The sequence below is a fragment of the Siphateles boraxobius genome, unplaced genomic scaffold, assembly GCF_051911475.1.
Source record: "Siphateles boraxobius isolate OS27281-9 unplaced genomic scaffold, OSU_SipBor_1 66, whole genome shotgun sequence".
Classification (NCBI taxonomy): Eukaryota; Metazoa; Chordata; class Actinopteri; order Cypriniformes; family Leuciscidae; genus Siphateles; species Siphateles boraxobius.
Window position 1 is genome coordinate 30,472,667 of NW_027509193.1, and position 25,050 is coordinate 30,497,716.

Here is a 25,050-nt window from a genome sequence, read left to right on the forward strand (position 1 = left end):
TGGTCTCATTAGGATGGTTTGTAATTACACTCTTCTTTGTTTAGAGATCCTCTGACAGGAGCTGATTATCCTGCTTTAAAAGTTTACTGTCAGTCTGGGTGTCTCCCACTGCCTTTGAAGATCACCACTGAAGACCAGCCAGAGCACCGACCAGACATCCACTGCTTCAGTCCTCCTGTTCAATTATTAACGGCAAAGGCCATGGTTAAACTGTGTTTCTCATTATGATAGTGCTTTTTCAGTGATATTATAATATTTTAGTTATATAACGCACAGATCAGAAGATTTTGTTTGCATCAGTCGGGAGGACGAGGTAATCAGTTAAAACCAAAAATAAAATAGAAGATCATCTGGTGATATAACTGAGGAGGTAAGAGAAATATTTGTTATTTTTTCCCAGGTTTTTTTTTAATTTACATAAATGATGTGTGCTTGTGTTGGAATTCCATATATATATACAGTATATATGTGCTGTTAAATCGATTAATTGTGATTAATAGCATCTAACATAAAAGTTTGTGTGTGTATATTTTTATGTTTATATATATAATATATATGTGTGTGAGTGTGCATGTGTCTGTCACACACACACAAATGTATATATGTATGTATAAATATGTGTGTGATAGACACATATATAATGTAAACAAAGACTTTTATGTTAGATGTGATTAAGCACGATTAGCACTAATTATATATATATATAGTTGCTGCCTTAAATTTTTAAGTACAATCAACTTGGATGTTTAAGTCAAATTCAACTTAAATCACATTAAACTGACTTAGACATTAGTTGAATCTTGTTTAACATAAGAAAGTTGAAAATTGCTTGACTTATTATGATGAGTTAAAGCAATGTAAAAACATGTGGTCAACTTATTGATCATCAATTTTTTTTTACAGTGTATGTTCTGAACAATGCAGTTTTTTAATGAGTGAAACTTGTTCAAAATATATATTATGATAATTTCCATTTACATTACATTAACATTTCAACATACTTTTGCTATTAGTTTTGGTAATTTTTTTAGACATCAATTTTTTAGACATCATAGACATCAATGGTCTTTTTAGTTGTTTTTAAGTAGGCCTAGTTGTCTCAGTCAGTGTTTAGACTGTTAATTTCTTATGACGTTTATGATGTGTGCCAAAGCTGTCATTTTCATCAGTATATTGACTTTAGCAATTGATATTGACGATCAGATGAAACGATGGCTTGACCCCCGGCTCTGTTTCTGTTGACATGCTAATTAACCCAAGAAAAGGCAAAACTGTGTTTTACCCCCCAATCGTTAAACAGAAACATCTGGCATGCATCAAAAACAGCAGGTCTCTTCAGTTCCGTTCATAACTGACCGACTCGTGGATGCTACAATGTTAAAAGGGTTATACTGTCTATCAGGTTTAAGCTCAGTCGAAAATTAAACACATCTGACCTACAGTAACTGTTTATTACAATTTTTTAAAAATATTTTTTTAGATAGGGACAGATACAAAAACATAGATAAACTTAAACAGTCATCTGATGTATGTATCATAGTGTAGCTAAAGCTAAGTCACAACACTTCACAATTTAAGTCAGTTTTGATCTAAACGTTGAGTTACTAAAGAAAATATGCTAGGAATAGCTAATATAGTGCGTTTAAAATTAAGTTAAACTGTATTAACAGAGTTCATTTGAGATTTATGCTATTGTGTAAATTTCTAAGACTTTGTATTATTTGTTTGGACAGTTCATTGGAACAGCAGCACACTCATGGAGATTCCAGTGACTCGTGCCTGGGTTCTCCTGCTGTTTTTTGCTGGGGCGTGCTTTGTAAAGGCCCTCACGGAACCCTCTAATGCAGACACCTCCAAGGGTGATGCCAGTCACAAAAGGCCGTCTCGAGCATCAGAGAATAAGCCGAGCCGCTGTTCCTACACCTTCATCGTACCTCAGCAGAAGTTAACAGGGGCACTTTGCGTGAGCACCGAGACTGCCCGTGTCAACCGCTCTGAGATGACCTCCTTGCGCGCACTGCTGGACCGGCAGCAGGAACAGCTGGATATAATGCGTGGGCAACTGGAGAAGGAAGGCGTACTGGCCAATGAGATGAGAGTCCTGCGCCGGGAGAGCGTCAGCATGAACGGCCGCATCACCGAACTCTACGCACAACTGCTGAACGAGATCATCCAGAAGAAGGATCATGCTTTGGAGCAACGGCGGCTCGAGAGTTTGGTGCTTAACGCAACATCCCAGGTAGCTTTATAAAAACATGTTTTTGTCTAACACGGATTTACTATGGAAAGCTGTGTTACCTGTCTGGATGGTTTTCGCGGGAAATTGCGTACATACGTCACTCGCCCGTGCGTGTGCGTTCTAGACAGGCTCGGAATTTGGATTTTTCCTCCTCGTTCTTGGAAATAATGATTGGAACGTGCACTCAAATTGGACATTATACCTGTGAACTCGTCGGTAGATCGACCAACCCCTACCTCAGCAAGACGCGGCATTTGACGTCTTCCATCGGCAAGTTCTGCTCCCAATGAGAATATAACGTAAAAACAAACGTTAACATTAGACATTAAGTTTATAAAATAATACCTACGTTTTTGCTTCTCGTCAGCTGTTATAAAAGCGATTTCATGTTGTGTTTTTTTTTCATAATTGACTCAAAAAAAGATATGCTCTCCTTGTGTGTAGTGACATCATGTGGTCAAAATGTGAGTCGAATCAAAAATATCTGATGGAACTCACTGAAGTCTGAAGTGGGGTATTTAATTTAGAATAGTCCCACGTCTAACCTCGCCTGGAACGCAGCATGAGTGACAAATGTGAGCTCCTGGCTTTTCCTCTTGGCTTATGGTTTATTCACCTTTGTGTTCTGTGGGCAATTAGATAGATAGACAGCTGGCAAAAAGAGAACTTGTAATAAAACAAGAATCAACAATGTTCTGGCTTTTGGAGATGCATGAAAAATGCATGCAGTCACATATTATACCTTTAAATTATTATTAAAGGGATAGTTCAAAAAGGGAAATTCAGTCATCATTTACTTACCCTCAAGTTGTTCCAAACCTGTATAAGTTTCTTTTTTCTGCAGAACACAAAATATGATATTTTGAAGAATGTTGGTAACCAAACAGTTGATGGGCCCCATTGACTATTGACTAGTATGGAGGGAAAAAAGTGAGGTCAGAATTTTCATTTTTGGGTGAACCATCACTTTAAGATTTGAAGTACACTACAAGTGCACATTCAATACAATTTAATGCATTTCTTTCTCTCAAGGGATGTATTGAAAAGGTTATTTTTATGGAACGGTATTTTATAATTGGACCACTTATGAAGTTTTATACTTTTGTAATATTTTGATCACTCTTTGATGACAAATCCTGACAGGTGCTTCAGGTGTCCAGCAGTTACAGAGACCTGGAAAAGAAGTATGACACACTCACTTCTCTAGTGCGCAACCAGAGCCAGCTGATCACACATCTGGAGAAACAGTGCCAGCTCAAGAATCCCGCTAAAACACCGCAGGTAAGAGCCATCTGAGCTTTCAGTTTTCTCTTCCACAATGACCCACAAGCATGCAGAGGTTCAAAAAACTGAAAGTGAAATTTCTTATGAATCTCTTTACAGGAAGCCGCACCACTTCTGGTTCAACAGACAAATAGTTTGTTGAGCGAGAACACCGAGACTAAAGAAGTTGCCAGCAATGTCCAAAGAGACCAAAGTGTCCATTTGCACCAGGAACAGAGTCCTCATGACCTGCTGGAGACGTTCGACGACTCTCCCAGTCCACCAACTGACACACCTTTCATCAGTTACCCTGTGACTAAATCTCCAGGTAGCATAAAAACCCCTAAAGGCTTCACTCTTAAAAATAAAGGTTCCAAAAGGCGGTTTTACAGAAATACCATAGAAGAACAGTTTTTGGTTCCCCAAGGAACCTTTCAATGTTTCATTTTTTTCGTAGTGTGAAGAACGTTTTAATAATCTAAAGAACATTTTTTCTAGTATAAAGAAACTTTTGTTCAATGGAAAGATTCCATAGATGTTAAAAGTTCAAATTAGCGTGAGAGCGCATTCCAAAAAAGCGCAGATGGGAGTGGAAAGTTCTGTGTGAGATCTGTAATGGTGAAAACAACAGTAAAATGACTAGTGCAAACTTTAGTAAATCACCTAGCGTGATTCATTTAAATACTCTCCTCCCATAAATTTTGTGTCTCAAAGCGAAACTCCTTCAAATACATATTCAATAAGGTCAGCCACAAAAATAACTCTGTCCACACCTTTTTAGCACTATTTCTTCACTACGTGTCTTTTGTAAATCCTAAAAGTAGTTTTTTAACGGCAAAAGGGTTTGTGCTGGAGCAAGCTGTTAGTAAATCTGGCCCTTACTGTGTTGCTATGCTGTTTATAGGGTGTTCAGGGTGGTTGCCAGGGCTTACTAAATAAAGTCGAAAGAGCCCTCCCAATGTGGTCCCTCCTTCGATTGATTTTTTTGCCCGTTTTATCATCCACCACCAAGGGAAAATCTTAGGAAATGCTTAGAAAAGCAATAGCATTCATTTAATATTTAAGGTTAGGTGTTTGTTCTAAATTATAACATAAAGTATAAGCAATTGGTGACAACTGCCTCAGCAGAAGAGAGAGAATCTCAGATATGGGTTATATGAAACTATCTGTGCTTCATCATGTAGGAGTTCAATAGCCTTGAGTGTTAGTGACCTGTAGTCAGGAAGCTTTATCTCAGAGAATTCCAAACAGTGTCTTATCAGAGGTGGTGACCCTCATTAGTCTTCACACGACGTACGGACTGTGAGAGCTGCGCTCAGGCTGAAAGCGATGTATTAGCACAAACACACACACACACACACACACACACACACACACACACACACACACACACACACACACACACACACACACACACACACACACACACACACACACACACACACACATGCACAAAACACATGCATGGTAATCACCACCTTTATAAAAGCTTTGTGACACAACCCTTGAATTACAATGCAATGCTTTTGCCTTCACCAACTCGGGTGTGAGATTACAGGAAACTTGGTCTCCATTTAACAGACCCAAATTACAGCCGTCGATTACAGCTGACTCATAAATTACAGGCGACTCATATACTACTAGAAGAATAGCTTTTCGTACTTGAATGTATTAAAAAAATGTCCCCACATATTTAACATTAGCCGTTTTTCCACCGCTGGAACTTTCCCCAGGAACTAGGGACTTTGGGGTGGTTCTCGGCGTGATTCCACCGCAGGATCCAGGGTCTAGATGAAGTTCCGGATAAATATTTCCCCTTCCGAAAGTCCCGGGTTGCGAAGTAGTACCTTTTCAAAGTTCAGGGACTTTCAGGGGTGGGACTTGGGCGCTGAACATTCTAATTGGTTGAGTTAATGCCACATTTTGATTGGTTGACGCCACACAGCATTTTATTTCAACCGCCATTTTTTTCAAATCTGTTGCGGTGCATGCAGTAACAGTTGTTTGCTATTAGAATCAACAATGGAGTTTTAAAAATACGACAGATGGACTGACGACGAGGTTCAAGTTTTATTAAGCTTAAATTCAGAGGATGAAAGTTCCAGCGGGAACTGTAAAGTAGCGCACAGTCTTATGTCACCGGACTAATTTGGCTAATCTTCACGGTACTTTAGACTATGGTGGAAACTCATACAGCAACAGGTCTGGGGTAAAAAAAAGTTTCTGGGACAAATTGTTCTGGGTAATTTCAGTGAAAACGCGGCTATTGTTGCAGCACCTCTCTTCTCAGTCTGTCAATAACGCTCTGTTTAGTTCCTGTGTCAATGAAGCCCCTCCTTCCAAAAAGCGTAGTGTGGTCTGATTGGTCGTCTGGACAAGTGTGTTGTGATTGGTCAACAGCTGTTTTTAGAAATGCCACGGCCCTTATCATAACCACGAGGTTTAACACACTACTTCAAAAAGCCCCTAAAAGGGACAAGTTGGTGGAAAGACAACATGGGAGGAAAAAGTATATGTCAATGCTTTTGAGCGAACGCAAAGTCTCTTGGGGAACGCAAAACTTCTGTGAGAGAATACAATGAAACCCCCCCCCCCCCCCATCCAATACCATGTCCCTTTAGGGGCTCCGTACACTACTAACTTAACTAGGCCTTGCCAATTTTTATATTTTTTTTGTTTGCATGCCTGGGATGAAAATGATTCAAGTGAGGAATATAGGGATGTGTACGTTCTCGGAAGAAAACTCAAGACTACAATGGAGGTGTTTCGGAAAGTTCAGAAACAATGCTTATTGATATAGAGAAAAAAAACTCCCTTTGGAGTGACTTTGTGCTTTGTAACTTTAAATAACAATTTCATGCTAAAACAGCCAAAAGCTACTTTGTAACTTACGAAAAGTTTTTAAAGGATGGGGTAGGTGTTGGTGTTAGAGCATATGTAGACATACATTATAGAAGACTGAACTCTTTGGAGACGGTGAAAGGCAATGCTGAATAAGTTTATAACACTGTAAAATCATTTTATAACATAATTAAAAAATGTAATGATAAAAATTCCCCTCCCCCTATTTTATAATTTTTAGTTTGAATTGTTTACAGATAGCACCATGTAAAGCCAATTAAAAAAGTCTTAAAAATGAAAGACTTAGATATATATATTTTATAAATAAATCTCACAATGCAAACGAGTTCTTTTAGATTTTATTCCGTATCTAGAAGATGGCAGTGATGGGCTGGGTAGGTGAAATTCTTTGGCTTGTGGGAGTGGGAATTCCTCTATGGTGAGCTGATAAGTCGGAGAGAAGCCTGTATACAGTATACAGATCATGACCTTGCTGACCTTGCTGCTTTCTGAACCAACAGAGTAGCCCTTCCTTACCATTCGTCCAGCTCCTCCACACTGTCTGTTCTGCAACACATCTCATGTGCTCAAAACAAATGCGGAATCTAATTTTACAACCATAGAATCCACCCATATCCTAGCTTCTCTAAAAGTTCTCTAGTGCTCTAAAAGTTAAGACAAAAAGAGAAGGGTCACAAGGTCAGGGGTGTAGAGCTAAAGTTGCTCAGAGTGTGATTGAGAGGCAACTTCACGTTCGTGTTAAGACTTTACAATAAAACACGCTAAAATGAACTAACAATGACCAATATATATATTTTTAAAGCATTTATTAATTTTTCTTAACATTAAGTATAAATCTAATTGTTCATTGTTAGTTTGCATTAACAAATGTTAACAAATTCAACTTTGGATTTAAAAAAAAATGTATTAGTAAACGTTGAAATGACCATAGACTAAGATTAATAAATGCAGTAGAAGCACTGTTAATTGTTTGTTCATTTTAAGTAATATAGGTAACTAATACTGACCTTATTGTAAAGTGTTACAATTTGAATCATGCCGATTGTTTGACCGATTGATCGATTACTGCGATTTTTTTTTTGAATTGAGACAAACCAACTAATAACACAAATCGTCACAGAATTCATCCGATCCATTGCTAATACATGGTGATATTTTTGGTTGTTTTCCCACCAAATGATGCCACTTCATGGAAGGATAATGCCATTTATTTATTGTTATAGTTTATACAAAAGACAAAGAAGATAGAAAACAATATTCCCATGAAAACATATTTTGTTTTAAATTTTGATTCACAAATAAAATCAATGAAGAAACACCAGGAATATTTCTTAGAAATGCACAGCAAATTAAATGGATCCTATAGAAATCATTCTTATTCGCTCAAGAAACATTTCTTATTGTAATCAATGTTGAAAACTGTTGTGCTGCTTCATATTTTTGTGGAAGTCATGATCCATACCATTCAAAAGTTTGAGGTAAGTAAGATTTAGAGATAGAATTAATTGATGTATTCAGCAAGGATTGATTAAATCATCCAAAATTGTTAATAGCAAGAACTATTAATAGTAATTGATTACCAATACCAATAATAACCCAGCAGCAAATCATCATATTAGTATGATTTCTGAAGAATCATGTGAGACTGCAGTAATGATGCTCAGGAATAAATTACATTGTAAAATATATAAGAAAACAGTTATTTTAAATTGTAATATTATTGCACAACATTTGTTTTTACTATATTTTCGATCAAATAAATGCAGTCTTGGTAAGCATAAGATTTTTTTTTTTTCTGAAAACGTTAAAACATCTTAAAGGTATAGCGGAGGATCTTTCCGAATTTTAGAGAAGACCCGCCCTCTCCAAATTTTTTAAAAATGCACATGCGCAACACTCTATTTTCTCCCGAGAGGAAACGCCTATTAAACGTGTAGAGTGACCGAGGACTCAAGACATGATATGCAATGGAGAAGTAGCTTGTTGCATTTGTGTAATAAATACTATGGTGAACACATTGTAATTATCGAAAATGAACACACAAGGTTTTGGAATATTTCAGCGTGATACCATTTACCATTTGGTCACAAGGCTACTTTAGACAAATTGAGATGTTTAACGTGTCTACGCAGTGCATGACTTGTGCCAGGGCTAGCATCGCTAATCATAGCTTACATTAACTTTTACTAGCTGTGATTTTAAATGGATTTCTCCAAATAGCATGACAAACTTTACCTGTCTAGTAGAATCTTCGCGACTGCGGCATCAGTGGGCAGCCCAACCTGTGCTTTTAGCGCATGCCAGCGTGTGAAATATTCACCCAAAATCACTCTGGTCTTGTTTCTATAGTCTGCGGCCTTTCTCTTCTTATCATACACTTCGTATACATTTTTTTTTTCGACCCTCAGCCATTTTCAAAGGAATGGCTGAAACCGTAACTCATCACACATAATACACCTGAAAGTGCGCATGCGCAGAAGGGACGAGCACTTACGACGGCCTTACGTAAACATATCACCAGAATGATTGACACTTAGGTGGACCAATAGTATAGGCTACCCACCCGGAAAAAGAAAATCCTCCGCTATACCTTTAATTATTCCAAACTTTTGACCAGTAGTATAGTTGATTGTGATGTGAAAATGTAGTAAATATGAATGAGCAGCCCAGTGTCTCCTTTAAAGGGCCGTGGCATGACTGTCATCATGTGCTGGAGTCAGGAGAGAAGAGCAGCGGCATCTACCTGCTGCGACCACGCAACACTAACCGTCTGCTGCAGGCCTGGTGTGACCAGAGCAGAGCTCAAGGCGGCTGGACCGTCATCCAGAGGAGACAGGATGGCTCAGTCAACTTCTTCAGAACCTGGGAGCAGTACAAGGTGCATGAAACAAAACACTTGCTATTATAGGTGTTGTCTTGCTTCACTGCCATTCACAAATCCTCTTTTGTTTACTCATGGGATAGTAAATAGGATGCACACTTCAGAATCTCGCTGGAAGTAGTTGGTCATCCATGTACTTTTTGCCTACTGTTTTATGAGAACTGTAAATTTGGACATTACTCTTTTCAAATACTGTTTTTTTTTGTTGTCTGATATATAGTAGGAAAGAATACATATTCAGATGCAGCCACAGTATCAGTGTTGTGCTTCTGAATGAATCAGTGTGTTTGAACAAATCGTTTGAGTGAATAACACAGTGACTCACGTAATTGTTTGGTTCCCGAATTAATCAGTGTTTTTAAATGAACAAATTAATGACTCACTCATAAAGACAGCTATTTGTCGCCATCTACTTGATGCTAGTTGACGAATGTCAGAGCCAGTCTGCAGATTTGAGAGTTGACAGATATTATTTTTTAATCTACATCGTACGTACTGTGATTCCATCCATTTTGAGGAGATCAGTCATGTTTGATGTTTTGAGTTGATTTTAGAACACATATTGTTTTCATTTGTCATGTGTCTCCTAGCAACAAGCCACTTGTTTCTGCATGAGTTTGTTGTGTTCAGACAGAACAAAGACTATAGAATAACTCAAGACGCGTCACTCGCATTGTTTTGAATGGGGAAAAGTGCAAAGCTCAATATGGCGGAATAAGTCCCGCCTTCCAGCCAATCGCCGATTGGTAGAGTCATCGCGTTCCTTTTCGTATGCGCATTAGCTTGATCCAGCCTGAAAAATGACATTTTCTGTTATGATTCGAGCGTTTAGAAACAAAATTTATGAGAGAGTTTTTGTGAGATTTCATTGGTGATTTCAAAAATGAAATTTAATCTTAAGCTTGGTGAACAGCTTTGGAGAATTTGATGTTTCCCCATTTAAAGAGATAGGAGCTGCACTTGCATGACCGAGAGGAGTTTCAAAGATGGCCACCAAGTGAAATGACTTGTCTTAAAGGGACTTTGGTTCAGACTGACTTTAATTTTGGTAGTGTGTGATTCTCAGTCATCAAGTGTATGATGTCCATTTTTTCCCATTTTTATAACTATTTACAAAGTCGGCAAGTGTATGATGTAATTTTTTTTCTCTGTAACTGTTTATAAAGACGGCAAGTGTATGATGTTTTAAAATCCCTTCACATTTTAAGTTACAAGTTGTGTAGTGTATTTCCTATGAGCCATGGGTAACAAGGGTCTTTACTGTTTTATTTACACAACAACGAGGTACTAAAAACAGAAAGGGTTTTCCTTTGCGTTTTTCGCGTACAGACGTCAAAACGATCCCGTTAACACGGATTTTCGAAAACGACTAAAAACACTGTATTATTCATGCCAGGCCAGTAGTTGGCGATGTCACTTTGTAAAGAAACACTGCATAGCTATAGACTGAACGTGTAATATGCATGCACATGACATCATAATTTTCATAAATTCACATTTTGTGTAGTTTACACAGATGATAACGGTATGGTTATCAAAAAACGTGCACTTTGAAACCCATTTTCAAAAGTTTGAGTTTTCAGGTGTAGAAGAATAGCCAAAACGTATAAAAGGTTTTCCATTTTAACTTGAAAACAGTTTCGTGTAAACAGCCCCTTGGTCAATGGCCCTTCACAACTGATCATCTCAACCCTTGCGTTCCACACTTTGTTGCCATAATGCCACATAAGCCGCAAAACAGGGTCCATGGACAAATATGCACATAATTTGAATTGTTGATGCACACAATGTTGTTTTTAATGCAAAATTAAATACTATCTATTGCCTATACACAGCAAGGCTTTGGGAATCTGGATGGAGAATACTGGCTGGGTTTGGAGCACCTGTACTGGCTCACCTCTCAGGCCAAGTACAAGCTGCGAGTAGCTATGGAAGACTGGCAAGGACGACAGGTGTTTGCGGAGTACGACAGCTTTCAGGTGGAAGCGGAGAGCGACTGGTATCGTCTACGATTAGGCAGTTACCAAGGCAGTGCAGGAGACTCTCTCTCATGGCACAACAATAAAGCGTTCACTACTCTGGACCGCGATAATGATGCTTACTCAGGTGATCAGTCGATTTTTTTTTCCCCCTCCCTCTTTTCTGTCCTTAAAACTATTTTAAAAGCCACATTCTGTGTCCTCCATAGGTAACTGCGCTCATTACCAGAAGGGCGGTTGGTGGTACCACATGTGTGCCCACTCAAACCTGAACGGTGTGTGGTACAGAGGCGGCCATTACAGAAGTCGATACCAGGATGGCGTTTACTGGGCGGAATTCCACGGAGGCTCGTACGCCCTAAAGAAAGTGACCATGATGATCAAACCCGCCTAAGCTGAACTGAAACTCAGCAGACAGAAAGAGTGCTACTGTACCTTTTCACAAAGATGTGACACTAAATGAGCTTCAGGTTATATTTGCATTAGACTGAATTGTGTTTAAACTGTTAAATATATAATGTCTTATTTTTGTATAATTGCATATAAAATGTACATATTTTTAGTCACTACCAGAGTATCATGCAAACTTATATTTTGTTTCTTTATTCCTCGAAATAAAAGTAAGACAATATAACAGTATTTATTTCTAAAACGTTTATACATTTTTAATTTCTTTTTGTGACAAATTTTTAAGAAAAAACCATTGCCTCACACTTGTGCGTTTCCTCTTTTAAAATGTGAGTCTGAGCAGGATTTCCTGTTCAATTGCCAGCTTACATGCATCACACCATGCGTTTGACAGTTAGAAGAAAATAATCCTTTTCAACAGCAATCAATCATCTATCAACCATCTCTAGCATTACCGCTTCATCACTGCCAGTAATTTGTTTGTGTCGACAATGCTTCTGCTTCAACGGTTGATAGGTCTCTTGCTGATGATCTCCTTTGTTCACAGCGGTAAGTTCTCACCATTTTGTCTTTCCGTGGTTTCAGTCATGTCTTTAAGTAATTGTCATGGCTAAAGGGCCAAAAAGTCTTCCTTGGATATAGTTCATAATGTTTGTAACCCTGTTTCTTTCATGTCTTTGTAGCCCAATTTCTTCTAAACCCAAATCAGTTTTTTCTTGAGATGGTCTCATAGATGATGCTGGTAGATCTGCATGTTCTTTTACATATAATGTTTTAAAGCTATGGAACTTGGCAAAGTGTTCCATCTGATATATGATATTAATTTCTAAAGCCGGACACAAGTAGTCTACCTTTTTTTCCACTATCCAAAAGCTTTGTAACTTTTGAATGATTTTGAAGGGTGTGCCAGTTGTTAAGTCTCTGAACAGAAACTAAAGCACATACCTACAGTCCTTCAAGTAGGTTTCACACTTCTAACGCCCAAAAGATTAACACATTTTGACCTTTTTTTTCTTCTGTACTCAACGTGGGAACACTGTGGTTACAGCCGTTGTGTGTGCAAATACACTGCAGCTATTAACATCAGACAGAAGGAGATTCACATCACCATTTGGAAAGAAGCGTAAATGGATGGAGAAGCATAGGTTACTGTAAAGCTACGTCTTAGTTGGTGCTTATCTTGGCGAAAGCCGAGTACAAATCAGCATGAAGTTTTACTTCTACTATCTTGTAATGGAAATCAGATAATTTCATGAACTTTTATAGAAACTGAATATTGATTTTAATTAGTGAGTAGATAATTTTTTTTTAGATTGATATAGTAACTATGGTCTTTTGAATGATGTAAATGGCATCTTTTAAAAGCATTCAAAAGGTTGGTAGGTGGTTGTTTCCAAGCTTATTACAAAAAATAGCACACCTCTGCCCAACAAGCCACACGATTTGTCAATTATGTTCGATGGATATTAATATCTCTAAATCTTACTCCTTTGTATGTAACTGACCCTGCAGTTCAGAGTAATGGGTGGCTTTTCCTAGCCATAAGTATGAGCAACAAAAAAAAAAAAAGAAAGCTAATGCTTATACCTTAACAACCACTATAAACACACCAAACCACTGAAGTCAAAATGACTCATCTCATCACAGGCTAAAATAAAGTCATACTGATTTAGAATGACATGAGGTGTATATGCTGTCACTGTATATGCTATTCTTCTCTTTGGGTAAATACAAGCCACACAATTCATGAAATGTGACCCTGGATGACAAACCCAGTCTTATGGGTCATTTTTTTGGAAATTGAGATTTATACATCACATGAAAGCTGAATAAATAAGATTTCCACTCATGTATGGTTTGTTAGGATAGGACAATATTTGGCCGAGATACAACTATTTGAAAATCTAGAATCTGAGGGTGCAGAAAAATCTAAACATTGAGAAAATCGCCTTTAAAGTAGTCCATTTATGTTCGCGATTGTGCTGCATTCACTCACAAAAATAAATGTTTTACACATTAACGGCAGGAAATTTACAAAATATCTGCATGGAACATGATCTTTACTTAATATCCTAATGATTTTTGGCAAAAAAGAAAAATGTATCATTTTGACCCATACAATGTATTATTGGCTATTCCCACAAATGTACCCGTGCTACTTAAGACTGGTTTTGTGATCCAGGGTCACAAATGTGAATGCTAAATTCTGGATGTTTATCAGATTTTGTCACATCAAGCATAAAAAAGTCTGTAGCAAAGTCAAGTAGGCGTTCAGTTTAAGTAATGTTTGTTTACAGCTTTACTAAATCTTTTAATGAACTCTAATACTACTTTTCACATAAATCAGTTTTATCAGATTGTATTTGTTCTCTTTTGACAGACTGCCCCATTTCCTTCATCCCTACTGAGGTGGTGGTTCAATATGAAGCTTCATTCTCAGTGAACTGCTACGCTAACATGACAGATGATTTTGTCTTGAATTGGGAGGGATCAAATGACACGCTGGAAAACACTGGAGAAATCTCCAAAAGTGGTAATGCGACAAACTGGGAGATGCAGCTAACTTGTCACATTATCTCTAATGAATCACAGTGTTCACAGAATCTCTCATTTATTGTTTACAGTGAGTTTTTTTTTCAGAGTTTTATTTCAAATCATGCAAAACTAATTATTTTCCGGAATTCACTCAGGACTGTGGAAATCAATACCTCTCAAATCTGTTCCACAGAGACTCCAGACAGTGTGTCCATCAGCACTGTGAATCACAACGGACCAATGATGGAGGGAAACCAGTATGAGCTCCAGTGTGACGTTCTCAATGTGGCTCCTGTTCAGAATCTCACTGTCAACTGGTACAAAGGACAGACTCTGGTGAATAAAACTATCTTCACTGACACCATCATAACTCCAGTCAGTAAAACATCTAAACTCCAGATCCGTCCAGACAGAGCTGATGATGGAGCTCAGTACTGGTGTGAAGCAAAGCTGGAACTGGGAGAAGAAGGAGCTCGAGCTCCTCCTAAAGTCACATCAGATCCTCTCAGCATTACTGTATATTGTAAGTAAGATCCATCAGTTTCTATGATTAATCTTTTAAGAACTTCTGTTGTCCAAATCAGACTTTTGGTTGCAGCACTTACCATGTAACACAGTGGCTGTATCCGAAATTGCCTACTTCCCTACAATAAAGTTGGCAAAAGCAGTAAGATGCAGTGCAGATTCAAAACCTCTTAAACTATTTTTTGCTCCTTCCTGCAGTTAAACCGATCATCAATGAGACCAAACTGCCCTCCATAGTGACTGTGTTTCGAGAATATCCATTGGTGATTGTTTGTGAAGCCGAGGGAAACCCAAAACCAACAATCAGCTGGAATCTCAGCACAACTGATATAGTTTATGGAGAAAATCTTACTATAACAGATTCAACACCTGAGGATCTGCACTGCATTGCAAACAATTCTGTAGACAGCACCACCAGACGTGTAAAAGTGTCCATACAAGGTAACTATTTCTATTATTTTCCATTCTAAGTGAGTTAATTTAATTGATCATTTCCGACAGCTGTTTCAGTTTTATTTAGAAATACTGACAGTAATACTACAGAAAGGAACTATGTTTTTTTATTGTAGGCTTACACATTTTTTTGTGTGTTTGTCTGATATTGTCCGAAACTACGCTTTTAAGCAATAGGGATAGACCGGATACATATATAGGGCTATACAGGCATCTTGCAACATGGTATTCCATTTGATTTTCTTTGGTTCTCACATCAGATGGAACAAATCTGCATTCGGTGTCACTGGATATTGAATACATTTGCTCTGTATTTAACTTTATCACTGTATTAACTGAAAATAATAATCATTTATTTTTAATATTTGTATTATTTTATATAGGAATAAATGTGCAGGTGAATATTGTCTAGTAAAATGAAATCCCCTCATAAATACATGTTTTTATTTTAAAAAGTGTTTTTGAAACAAATTGTACATCCGTTTAATTAAAAAACTAAATTTCGTCGATTTTGACCACAGAGGATCTTAAGAGTGTCCCCTAAGAGAGGAATGCCACATAGTTAAAATAAACGTTTTTTCATTCCACTGCCCTGCATCTCGTGTTTTTAAATGTGTTCAATGTAATTGGCTCCTAAAGCAAGACTATTTTATTGCTCACACTTTGCTAAGGAAAGGGTTTTTTTTTATTACTAGATAAACTGATTATAAATGATGCTGTTATTCTGTGATGGAGATTCATTTGTTTTCAATCACATCCAATTCTATAGACGACTGTCCAATTCAGCTCAACCCACAGAGAGTTGTTGTGAAGTACGACGGTCCTGTTTCAGCCGACTGCAAAACTTATGTCCCGCATACAGGAATGGGATGGGAAGCCAGTGAGGGAGCAGTGCCCATGAGCAAAGACAGTCTGATCACATGGAGAGTGTCAAACCTGACAGAATGGGACATAGAGCCATACTGCTACATAAACTATAATAAGAAACAGTGTACAGTGACTCTCCCAGTGACTATTTACAGTGAGTTTCTCTGCTATTGATATTTTTATATATTCATTCTCAGAAATGTCTACTATACATTCATGACTGCAGATATCAGTGTGTAAATATTCCTCCACAGAGACTCCAGACAGTGTGTCCATCAGCACTGTGAATCACAACGGACCGATGATGGAGAGAAACCAGTATGAGCTCCAGTGTGACGTTCTCAAAGTGGCTCCTGTTCAGAATCTCACTGTCAACTGGTACAAAGGACAGACTCTGGTGAATCAAACCTTCTTCACTGACACCATCATAACTCCAGTCAGTAAAACATCTAAACTCCAGATCCGTCCAGACAGAGCTGATGATGGAGCTCAGTACTGGTGTGAAGCAAAGCTGGAACTGGGAGAAGAAGGAGCTCAACCTCCTCCTAAAGTCACATCAGATCCTCTCCGCATTACTGTATATTGTTAGTAAACAAAATATAGTTTTTATCTCGATTCTTCACACATGTAAAAAAGCTAGAAATGCTCTTAAAATATACACCGATAAGTATGTTTTATTTTTTCAATGTTCTTCTTTTTCAGATGAGCCAGAAATTACAAATTGTCCGGACTGGTCTCCAACGACAGGGACCTCCTTGGATTCATATCCAAATTCATATTCTCTAGTGGGTAACCCTCATCCAGACATCTCTTGGAGACGCAAATCATCACTAGTCCAACTCAATGTTTCCATACTTTTTAACACATATGATTCTGACCAATATGAAATCACTGCCAGTAATGAACATGGCAAATCCACGTGCATCATAAACATCACAGTGGAGTGTAAGTGTGAGAGTTCTTCTGCGTTAAAACCTGATGTTTTGTGTCTGATTGTCTTTCTGTTATCACATTTTTAAACATTTTTTCACAAAAATAGACCCTCCAAAGCTGAACTGCAGTGGGAGCTACGAAGTAAAAGAGAAAACACTCTTCCAACACCGTTGTGAAGATAATGGATTACCAAAGCCTGATGTCTCCTTCTACAAAGATGGAAAACTTATCGAGCTTCCCTATTATCCCAAATGGAATGATAGTGGCTTGTATCAATTTACTGCAATTAACAAACACGGAACTGTGAATTCTACATTCAATCTAACTATCCTGCGTACGGAAAAAATGTTCTTGACTACTTTATATATTTCTTTAACAACCAACACTGAAATAAAAAAGATAACGTTCTACTTCCACCACAGATGCCCCAGTGTTTCATGCCAGCCAAGACAAGTTTGTTGTGGATGAAGACAGCGATATAACCTTAGAGTGCAATTCGACTGGTATCCCAGAGCCTCAAATATCGTGGAGTTTTAAAAATGAGATCATCCCCACTGGGAGGCGCCACAACATCTTAAACATCAAGGCAGCCACGTCTACTGCTGGAGTTTATACATGCCATGCCATGAATCAATTTGGACATGGGGACAAGACCTTCAAAGTGGAGATAAGAGGTTAGGGCTACTACTGTGATAATAATCTGATATTTATTCCCCATGCCATGAGATATCAACAGATTTTGGTTATGTGATATTTTACTGTTGAGTCATTTAACCACAAAATTAATGTTATGCTAAATATGTTAAGTTTTATATGAGATTATATTAACTGAACCTACATTTTGCTTTTTCCTTTCTAGGCAAATCTCCAAACTACATTCTAATTGTTATAGCGGTTGTTGCACCGCTTATATTCATCGCATTACTTATCTATCTGTGGATAAATAATAAATCAACTGGAAGTTATCAAGTACAGCCAGCGAATCAGCGTGAAATGCTTCCGTTAAACAATGGAGGCAAATGCTAACATTGAACAAAGAGGATATTGCCTATTGAACATCATTCAGATTACAGATACGTTCGATAAAAACGGGTGGGCTATCTACCCCCCCGTTTCACAGACAAGACTTAAGATAGTCCCAGACTAAAATGCATGTTTGAGCTGTTTTAACTGAAAGCAACTTGCACTGGCACATCTTAATATAAGTCAGTGCCATTGTTTTGTCTCAAGATTAACACCAGTAATGTGTTTGTATTATGAGGCACGTTTACAAAAGCTACTTAAATGCCCTAATTGAACTAAGGCTTAATCCTGGCTTAATCTTAGCCCTGTCTGTGAAACTGGTCTTTCAATGAGAGAAAGCTCATAGCAGTATGCACTGTCACATGTATGTCTATGTGTCAGTGTCAAAGAAGAATGTCTTAGATGATACAAAAAGAAACGTTTGAAGCGTATCAAGCTACCTTATCACATGACAACAAAATGTTTTCCTGTATGTTGGTTAGCCTATGCCACTGACTTTTATTTGCTGTACAAAAGTGGTACCCATGTTGTGAGATTGTGGGTTTAAAGTTTTGTTAATAGCCTGTGTGAAAAGAAAAAAAGATCTTGTGTGTTACATAACTTATTACAGTTGTTAGAAATGTGTATGCATAAATACAGATCTGTAGTTAAATTCTGTATTGGCAGATAGTAACATGCCTATTTTGTTCTTTAATAATGATGCAATAAAGGATAAAAGCACTGTACAAATCGTTTTGAAATAGAATTTTTAGACAAAATTAATTTGCAGATTTGTAAAAATAATAATAATGAAAGATCAAACTACTTACTACATCATTTTAACTTAAAGCCCAACAAAACATGCAAAACGTTACTCTCAGTAAAAACATAAATATTAGAAAAATATTCAAGTTATATTATTGTGTGACTTTTTTAATGTATTTTTGCATGGCTTCATATATTCAAACTAGTTAGCTGACCATTGTATGATATCAGATTACAGTATAGTTATAAGATATGATAGGTATGATAGATAGGCTACAGTATAAAACAGCAAAAAGAAATTGTTTTTACTGATTAATAAAATGAATGGAAAATGGTTTCAGGATGTATGTATTGATTGATCGTTGACCTGTGGTGGTACTATTTTATTGCTATTTTAATAAAGGTCATGTTCATAAACGCCATGTTCTCTGTGTTGAAGTTATCTCACTCCGTCTGTTGATATCATGCAGTCTCAAAGCTGGAAACTGGATCCGGCGGCTCCTTTAAGAATTAGGGATCTGGGAGTGACGCGGCAATGAAATCCAGTTGATCCTTTTCTTGCTCTGCAACGAAAAGTATTTGTGCCGCCACAAAGTAGCTCGCGCTGGAGAACCATACCGATTAGTTATATGTGCTGTTGCGCGTGAACGTGGCAAAAAGATATGAGTCGCTTTCTTTGATCCTATTTTAAACATATGTTACTCTTGTAAATAGGGATAACTTTTCAGGCTAATAGAGGAGGGAAAGAAAGTGGTAGGAGAGCTGAACATGGACTGGGGCACTGAGCTTTGGGTAAGTTCGGAGGATAAACTCTGTTTTATGTTTAATTTTTATGTTTCAGAAAGTCAGAGTCCGATTCAATGGCACCAGTGAACTTCTCGATTAAATACATGGGCGTAAACGTGATTTATAACAATTGTTTTTTTGCAAACTGGAAGAAGATAAATGCACGAAAAGACTATCTGGTAAATTGTGAAACCGATTTATGACCTAATTTGTCGAACCACACGGTTGTCATCGTTTAATTTGTTTAATTGCCACGTTTAATGTGAACATCCGCTCTAACACAAAGTTGAGCAGAATCATAGCAACAACAACAACAGTATCGCCGTTAACTTCTTATTATCAGAGTCGGCCCAGTCACCGTCTACAATCTCTTTTTAACATTGATGTAAGTAGGCTATGTATGTATACATGCATGCATGCATACAAACAGTATCGGTCAAAAGTTTGGAAACATTACTATTTGTCATGTTTTTGAAAGAAGTCTCTTATGCTCATCAATCCTGCATTTATTTGATTAAAAATACCCAAGAAACACCAATATTGTGCAATATTATTACAATTTAAAATAATGTTATTCTATTTTAGTATACTTTAAAATTTAATTTATTTCTGTGATGCAGAACTGAATTTTCATCAGCCATTTCTCTAGTCTTCAGTGTCACATGATCCTTCAGAAATCATTCTTATAAGCTGATTTAATTATATGTTACTAGGCTATCTATGTTGGAAACAGTTGTGCTGCTTAATATTTTTTCTTGGAACCTCTGATACTTTTTTCAGGATTCATTGATGAAGACAAAGTTCGCAAGAACAGCATTTTTTTCAACATAGAAATCTTTTCTAACAATATAAATCTTTACTATCACTTTATCAATTTAACACATCCTTGCTGAACAAAATTATTCATTTCTTTAGAAAAAAAATTAAAAAATACTGTCCCCAAACTGTTACAAAAGATTTATATTTGAAATGAATGCTGTTTTTTTTAAAAAACTTTTTATTCATCAATGAATCCTGAAAAAAGTTTCACAGGTTATAGAAATGATTAAGCAGCACAACTGTTTCCAACATTTATAATAAATCAGCGTATAAGAATGATTTCTGAAGGACCATGTGACTCTGAAGACTGGAGTAACGGCTGATGAAAAATCAGCTTTGCATCACAGAAATAAATTATATTTTAAAGTATATTAAAATGGAAAACCATTATTTTAAATTGTTATTATATTTCACAATATTTCTGTTTTTACTGTATTTCTGACCAAATAAAGAGACTTCTTTCAAAAACATTTAAAATATGAATGTTTCAAAACTTTTGTCCGGTACTGTATGCATACATGCATGTGTACATAGATAGATCTGTATGTATGTATGTATGTATGTATCCATCCATCCATCCATTTTTTATTTTGGGAGATATGTTTATTCAACATGACATGAGTGAACTATAACCAACAACAACTTTAACCATAAATGTCACAATTTTGTGTTTAGTGGCCTACTCTCTTTTATTTTCTTAGTCTTTGTCTGTTTTGTAAAGATGTTTTGGCTTCGTTTATCTGCTCAGACAGACTTAATAGTCTCCTGCTAATGGGAATTGCTAGCTGATAATTCATCATTTCTGTTGCTCGATTTGAATGTTTTCTGTAGATTTTGAGATTAGTTTAATAAACAGTCCCTGATTGATGATCTTTCTATAGTTACATTAATTGCATTTGTTTATGTTCACGATGATCGGCTCCACATCAGTCTTGTCACCCGAAAGTTGCACTTTCACAAAGGTGGAATTAGTTTAGAGAAATAGTCAGAGCTTGTTTCTGATTGCATCATCATCAGCTGTGTTTCATCCCGCCTGTTTTAGTTCTTGCATTGCCATCGCATTATGTCCCATCTGCACAGAGGTTCCCACCTCTTTCGACAAGAGACCGATTTTACACAGACCCTTCCACATGCCTGCAGTGTGCAAATGGAGCGTTGCTCTGAAGTGGGTGGAGATTGTTTGACCTCATTGCTGTTGTTGCTCCCCTTAGGCCTCTGTCCGCTGTCCCCTTTCCATCTTCTACTGCACCAGCCTAATTAGTTTTGCCCTAATTTCATAAAAATTTCACTTCACGTTGCTGTTTATTTTGTGGTCCGCTTCACTAGAAAGTTTCCCTTTTGCGTGCTTTTTGAGGGATGCTACAACCAGGGAAGTTACAGAAGTTTCATCTTTGTAGTAAACAGAAGTGAAAGTTGGTGTTCGTGTGGACTTGTTTCTCAGCTTTAGACACTTAAGGCGGTCCAAGTGGGGAAGGGCATGCGTTGGTTCTCATAAGTCTGGCTTTGGTTTACCGTCACTCTTAGCAATGTCTAACGTAATTGGTTTTGGTTGGGTTACTCATTCAGTGCCATTCCCATGGCTACACTCACTGTGGCATCTCTCCACTCCTTTGCTGTTAAACCACTTGCTATTTTTGGCAGCTCAAGATTTCAGATGTGTACCGATGGGAGTGTGGCTGATTTTTGTTGATTTTTAGTATTTGTTTGAATTCTTTCTGCATGTCTTGAGAAATGCCGCTCAACAGGCTCCTTATTGAGTCAGAGTATATGGAAGGACAGTGGTATTTCGCTGTGTACTCTCGTCTCGTGGAGGCTGTAGACTGTTACTCTCTGCTCAGGCTGGGAGAATAGCTTTAGTTTGCACTGTGGGGAGGGGGAGTTAATGATTGCAGTAAAGTACAAGGGGAGGGGTCAAGAATGGGCCGAATACAGTGCTACAGATGAAAGGAACCCTGCTGTAAATTGTGCTCAGGACTGTTTTTATAGATTGACGATGTTTGCAGAGGGAATCTCTGTTGGTTTAAAGATTGTGATGATAGCAGTTGGTGTGAAGTTTTGAAGCCTCCGCTGATTCAAATCCAGGGGAGTTGTTTCAGTGCATTAGAACAGAAAAGAACAGAATAGTATAATCATTAGAATAGAATAGAATTGCTCTCTAAATATTTGCAAAAAGCTTAATTGACCCCCCCAAAAAAATGTTTTCTGGCACAAAATGACCAGAGTATCATCAGCTCATAGGAGAGTGTGAACGAGCAATAGTCAGGCCAACTCACTCTATCATTCTGTTTGGATTATAAGAGCAGACTGATGGTTATAAACGGAAGGAATAAATGCTTCCAATCATGGTGTTCAAGTTAGCAAACAATGGTTACTTTCAAAGAAAGATGTGTAGCCATCCCATCATCGCTTTGCATGAAAATGGCCTCACATGCGAGGAAATTGCTGCGAAGAATATTGCATTTGAAAGAACCATTGACTGAATCAATAACTCTTTCCACATAGCGTTTTAATAAAAAAAGTTGCCAGCCACCGCCAGCGTTTTTAATCATTTTCACAACAATTTCAGAATATTTTGTTGTATGAATATCTGAACATTCCATATATCAAAAGAAAGAACAGAGCCTCTGTAATTTTCATTATAGCTTCATGAATTATTTTTTAGCAACACTTGAATGTGTGTTGAAAGTTTCATAAAAAAGCTAAATTTTGAGCAAAAATTTATTAAATCATGTTTTTGTCAAAGACTACATCCAGATCTGATTCAGAATGATGATCAAAACATAGATGGAATATCGAGTCCATCAACACCCCTAATGCTTACACAGTCCTAAAGTCCGTCCTGGGTCGACATTTCATTCAGTAACATTAGGCAGTTTTGATTTATATGCTGTTTAATGTTGATGATCATGTTATTTTACATATGCATATGATTACATATGATATCGCTTGTTTCTGCATCTTCCTTGCACGTGTTTTGATCAGGATATTCAGTACTCTCTCAGAAGATGTGTAACAGCGCCCCCTACCGATTAACAGTGAAAACACGGAAAACTGGAAAATTCCATCAATGGCGGCCGGGGAAAGAGTTAAAAACTTCAAGGAGAGAGGTTCAACTGCAGTGAATTCGGCTTCAGGACGTCCCAGAGTGTCCAGCAAGCGCCGGGACCGTCTCCTCCTGAGGATTCGGTATGGAATCCTGTCACCACCGGTGCAGAGCTGCTCAATATGGGCATGAGTGAGTGCATCTGCACAAACAGTGAGGCCAAGACTTTGGGCAACGGCCTGGCGTCGAGAAGAGCAGCAAAGAAGCCACTTCCCTCCAAGGAAAACGTCAATGACAGACTGAAATTCTGCAGGAAGTACAAGGGCTGGACAGCAGGGTTATTTTCTCTGAACTTTCTTCCAACTGTTTGGGACATCTGAAAATCAACTGTGTGCAGAAGGTGAACGCGTCCTGTGTCGAGTCAATAGTGAAACATCCTGAGAACATCCATGTGTGGGGTTGCTTTTTACCCAACGGAGTGGGATCTTACAAAATTTTGCCCAAAACACTGCCAGGAATAAAGAATGATATATGTATCATGTATACCTCACGGACAACTGCTGTCACATATAATAAAACAAACAAAACACAACATAAGACCAGGCCTGTTCCCCTCTTGATCTCCACTGTCGTCGCTCCTCCTTTTACGCTTCTGCTCCTCCGTGAGAGATACGAGACCGGTGCGTCACGCAGGTGTCGCTCATCAGTAATCACGGCACCGCCTCGCGCCGTCCTGCCACGGCCCTCGTCCTCGTCCTGCTCGCCACAGTATCAAAACATCCTGCAAGAGCTACTATACTTCTGCCAACCACACAGGTGCAATTTTGGTGTGATTAAGCACCATAGTGAATATGTTAAGCACTGTGTCACAAGGCAAGATTAATAATGAAGTGGATCAGAGATCATTACATTGAGATTTTAACCTGTGGTCAGTCCTCAAAAGGTGAGTGGACAAGCAGAAGTCCACAAATTGTGATCAACTCCGAGCACTAATAAGGCCAGGTTGGACCGCCATCATCAGGATTTGGCCCAGAAGTTGATTTCCAGCATGTCAGAGCGAATTGCAGCGGTTATGAAGAACAATGTAAATATGGACTCTTTGCATAACGTTGAATGTTTTTGCCAATAAGAACCTTTAAAGCTTATGCAGGCCTTATCATTGTTTTTCTGTATACCATAGTAACGTCTAAAAATCTACAAATACTGAAGCAGGAAACTTTGCGAAACAAAGTTTATGGCACTGTGCCAAGGTTTAGTTGAAAATACTAAAAAATACTTTTCATTATTTCTGTCCATGGATCCAAAAATCGATGTACTTTTTGAAGTTAAAAATTGTTGATTACTGTATACTTAGATTTTCAATAGGCAGACAAAATTTATGAGGAAATATTTAAATATCTTTGTTTCCAATGATTACCGAGAGTCTTATGGATCTGGAAATGACACGAGGGTGAGTAAATGATGACAGAATAAAATGTTTGGTGCAAACAAATCCTTTAGCATTTTAATTTTCTTCTGTGAATTTCATTGAAACTATCAAGAAATGCCCATTATATTTCACCCAAAAAGAAAAAAAATATATAATAAATTACATAAAATCGTAGCCCATTTTTAAGAAAATTACGATATTTTAAAAGATTATATAATTTTTATTTAACCCCCAAATTCTCAGTAGCCTGCTGTAATGCAA

The 25,050-nt window shown here is 37.7% G+C and overlaps 3 protein-coding genes across 7 annotated transcripts in view; all 3 read left to right on the top strand.

Moving 5' to 3' along the window:
* Positions 1-262: 262 nt before the first annotated feature.
* On the top strand, positions 263-11,694 carry angptl6 (angiopoietin-like 6). The gene is made up of 7 exons (XM_077213484.1): positions 263-370; positions 1,734-2,239; positions 3,383-3,520; positions 3,623-3,830; positions 9,049-9,242; positions 11,081-11,351; positions 11,434-11,694. The coding sequence occupies exons 2-7, from the start codon at positions 1,757-1,759 to the stop codon at positions 11,616-11,618; spliced, it is 1,479 nt and encodes a 492-aa protein (XP_077069599.1). The 5' UTR covers positions 263-370; positions 1,734-1,756; the 3' UTR covers positions 11,619-11,694.
* Positions 11,695-11,948: 254 nt separating this feature from the next.
* LOC143722193 (vascular cell adhesion protein 1) lies at positions 11,949-19,134 on the top strand. 2 transcript variants are annotated; one of them, XM_077213454.1, is made up of 10 exons: positions 11,949-12,181; positions 14,013-14,255; positions 14,361-14,690; positions 14,891-15,133; positions 15,915-16,166; positions 16,267-16,596; positions 16,715-16,957; positions 17,052-17,279; positions 17,368-17,619; positions 17,805-19,134. In XM_077213454.1, exons 1-10 carry the CDS (start codon positions 12,124-12,126, stop codon positions 17,969-17,971), a joined length of 2,346 nt encoding a protein of 781 aa, XP_077069569.1. In that variant the 5' UTR covers positions 11,949-12,123; the 3' UTR covers positions 17,972-19,134. The 2 variants fall into 2 exon arrangements, with proteins under 2 accessions (XP_077069569.1, XP_077069570.1); XM_077213455.1 differs by lacking the exon at positions 14,891-15,133 and having other exon boundaries at positions 11,987-12,181.
* A 33-nt stretch (positions 19,135-19,167) lies between these two features.
* trip10a (thyroid hormone receptor interactor 10a) overlaps positions 19,168-25,050 on the top strand; it is a 28,420-nt gene continuing 22,537 nt past the window's right edge. The window contains exon 1 of one of the 4 annotated variants that reach the window (XM_077213471.1): positions 19,168-19,504. In XM_077213471.1, coding sequence (XP_077069586.1) covers positions 19,481-19,504 — 24 coding nt within the window. In that variant the 5' untranslated portion in view covers positions 19,168-19,480. The remainder of the gene's footprint in view (positions 19,505-25,050) is intronic. The other 3 variants (XM_077213470.1, XM_077213469.1, XM_077213468.1) reach the window with 3 other exon arrangements.

Excerpts from the sequence above, each read along its gene's own strand:
- angptl6 (XM_077213484.1), top strand. The coding sequence starts at position 1,757 with ATGGAGATTCCAGTGACTCGTGCCTGGGTTCTCCTGCTGTTTTTTGCT. Across the intron at positions 2,240-3,382 it reads TGCTTAACGCAACATCCCAG|GTGCTTCAGGTGTCCAGCAG; the intron begins GTAGCTTTATAA and ends AAATCCTGACAG. Across the intron at positions 11,352-11,433 it reads CGATAATGATGCTTACTCAG|GTAACTGCGCTCATTACCAG; the intron begins GTGATCAGTCGA and ends TGTCCTCCATAG.
- LOC143722193 (XM_077213454.1), top strand. The coding sequence starts at position 12,124 with ATGCTTCTGCTTCAACGGTTGATAGGTCTCTTGCTGATGATCTCCTTT. Across the intron at positions 15,134-15,914 it reads TGTAAAAGTGTCCATACAAG|ACGACTGTCCAATTCAGCTC; the intron begins GTAACTATTTCT and ends CCAATTCTATAG. Across the intron at positions 16,167-16,266 it reads TCTCCCAGTGACTATTTACA|AGACTCCAGACAGTGTGTCC; the intron begins GTGAGTTTCTCT and ends ATTCCTCCACAG.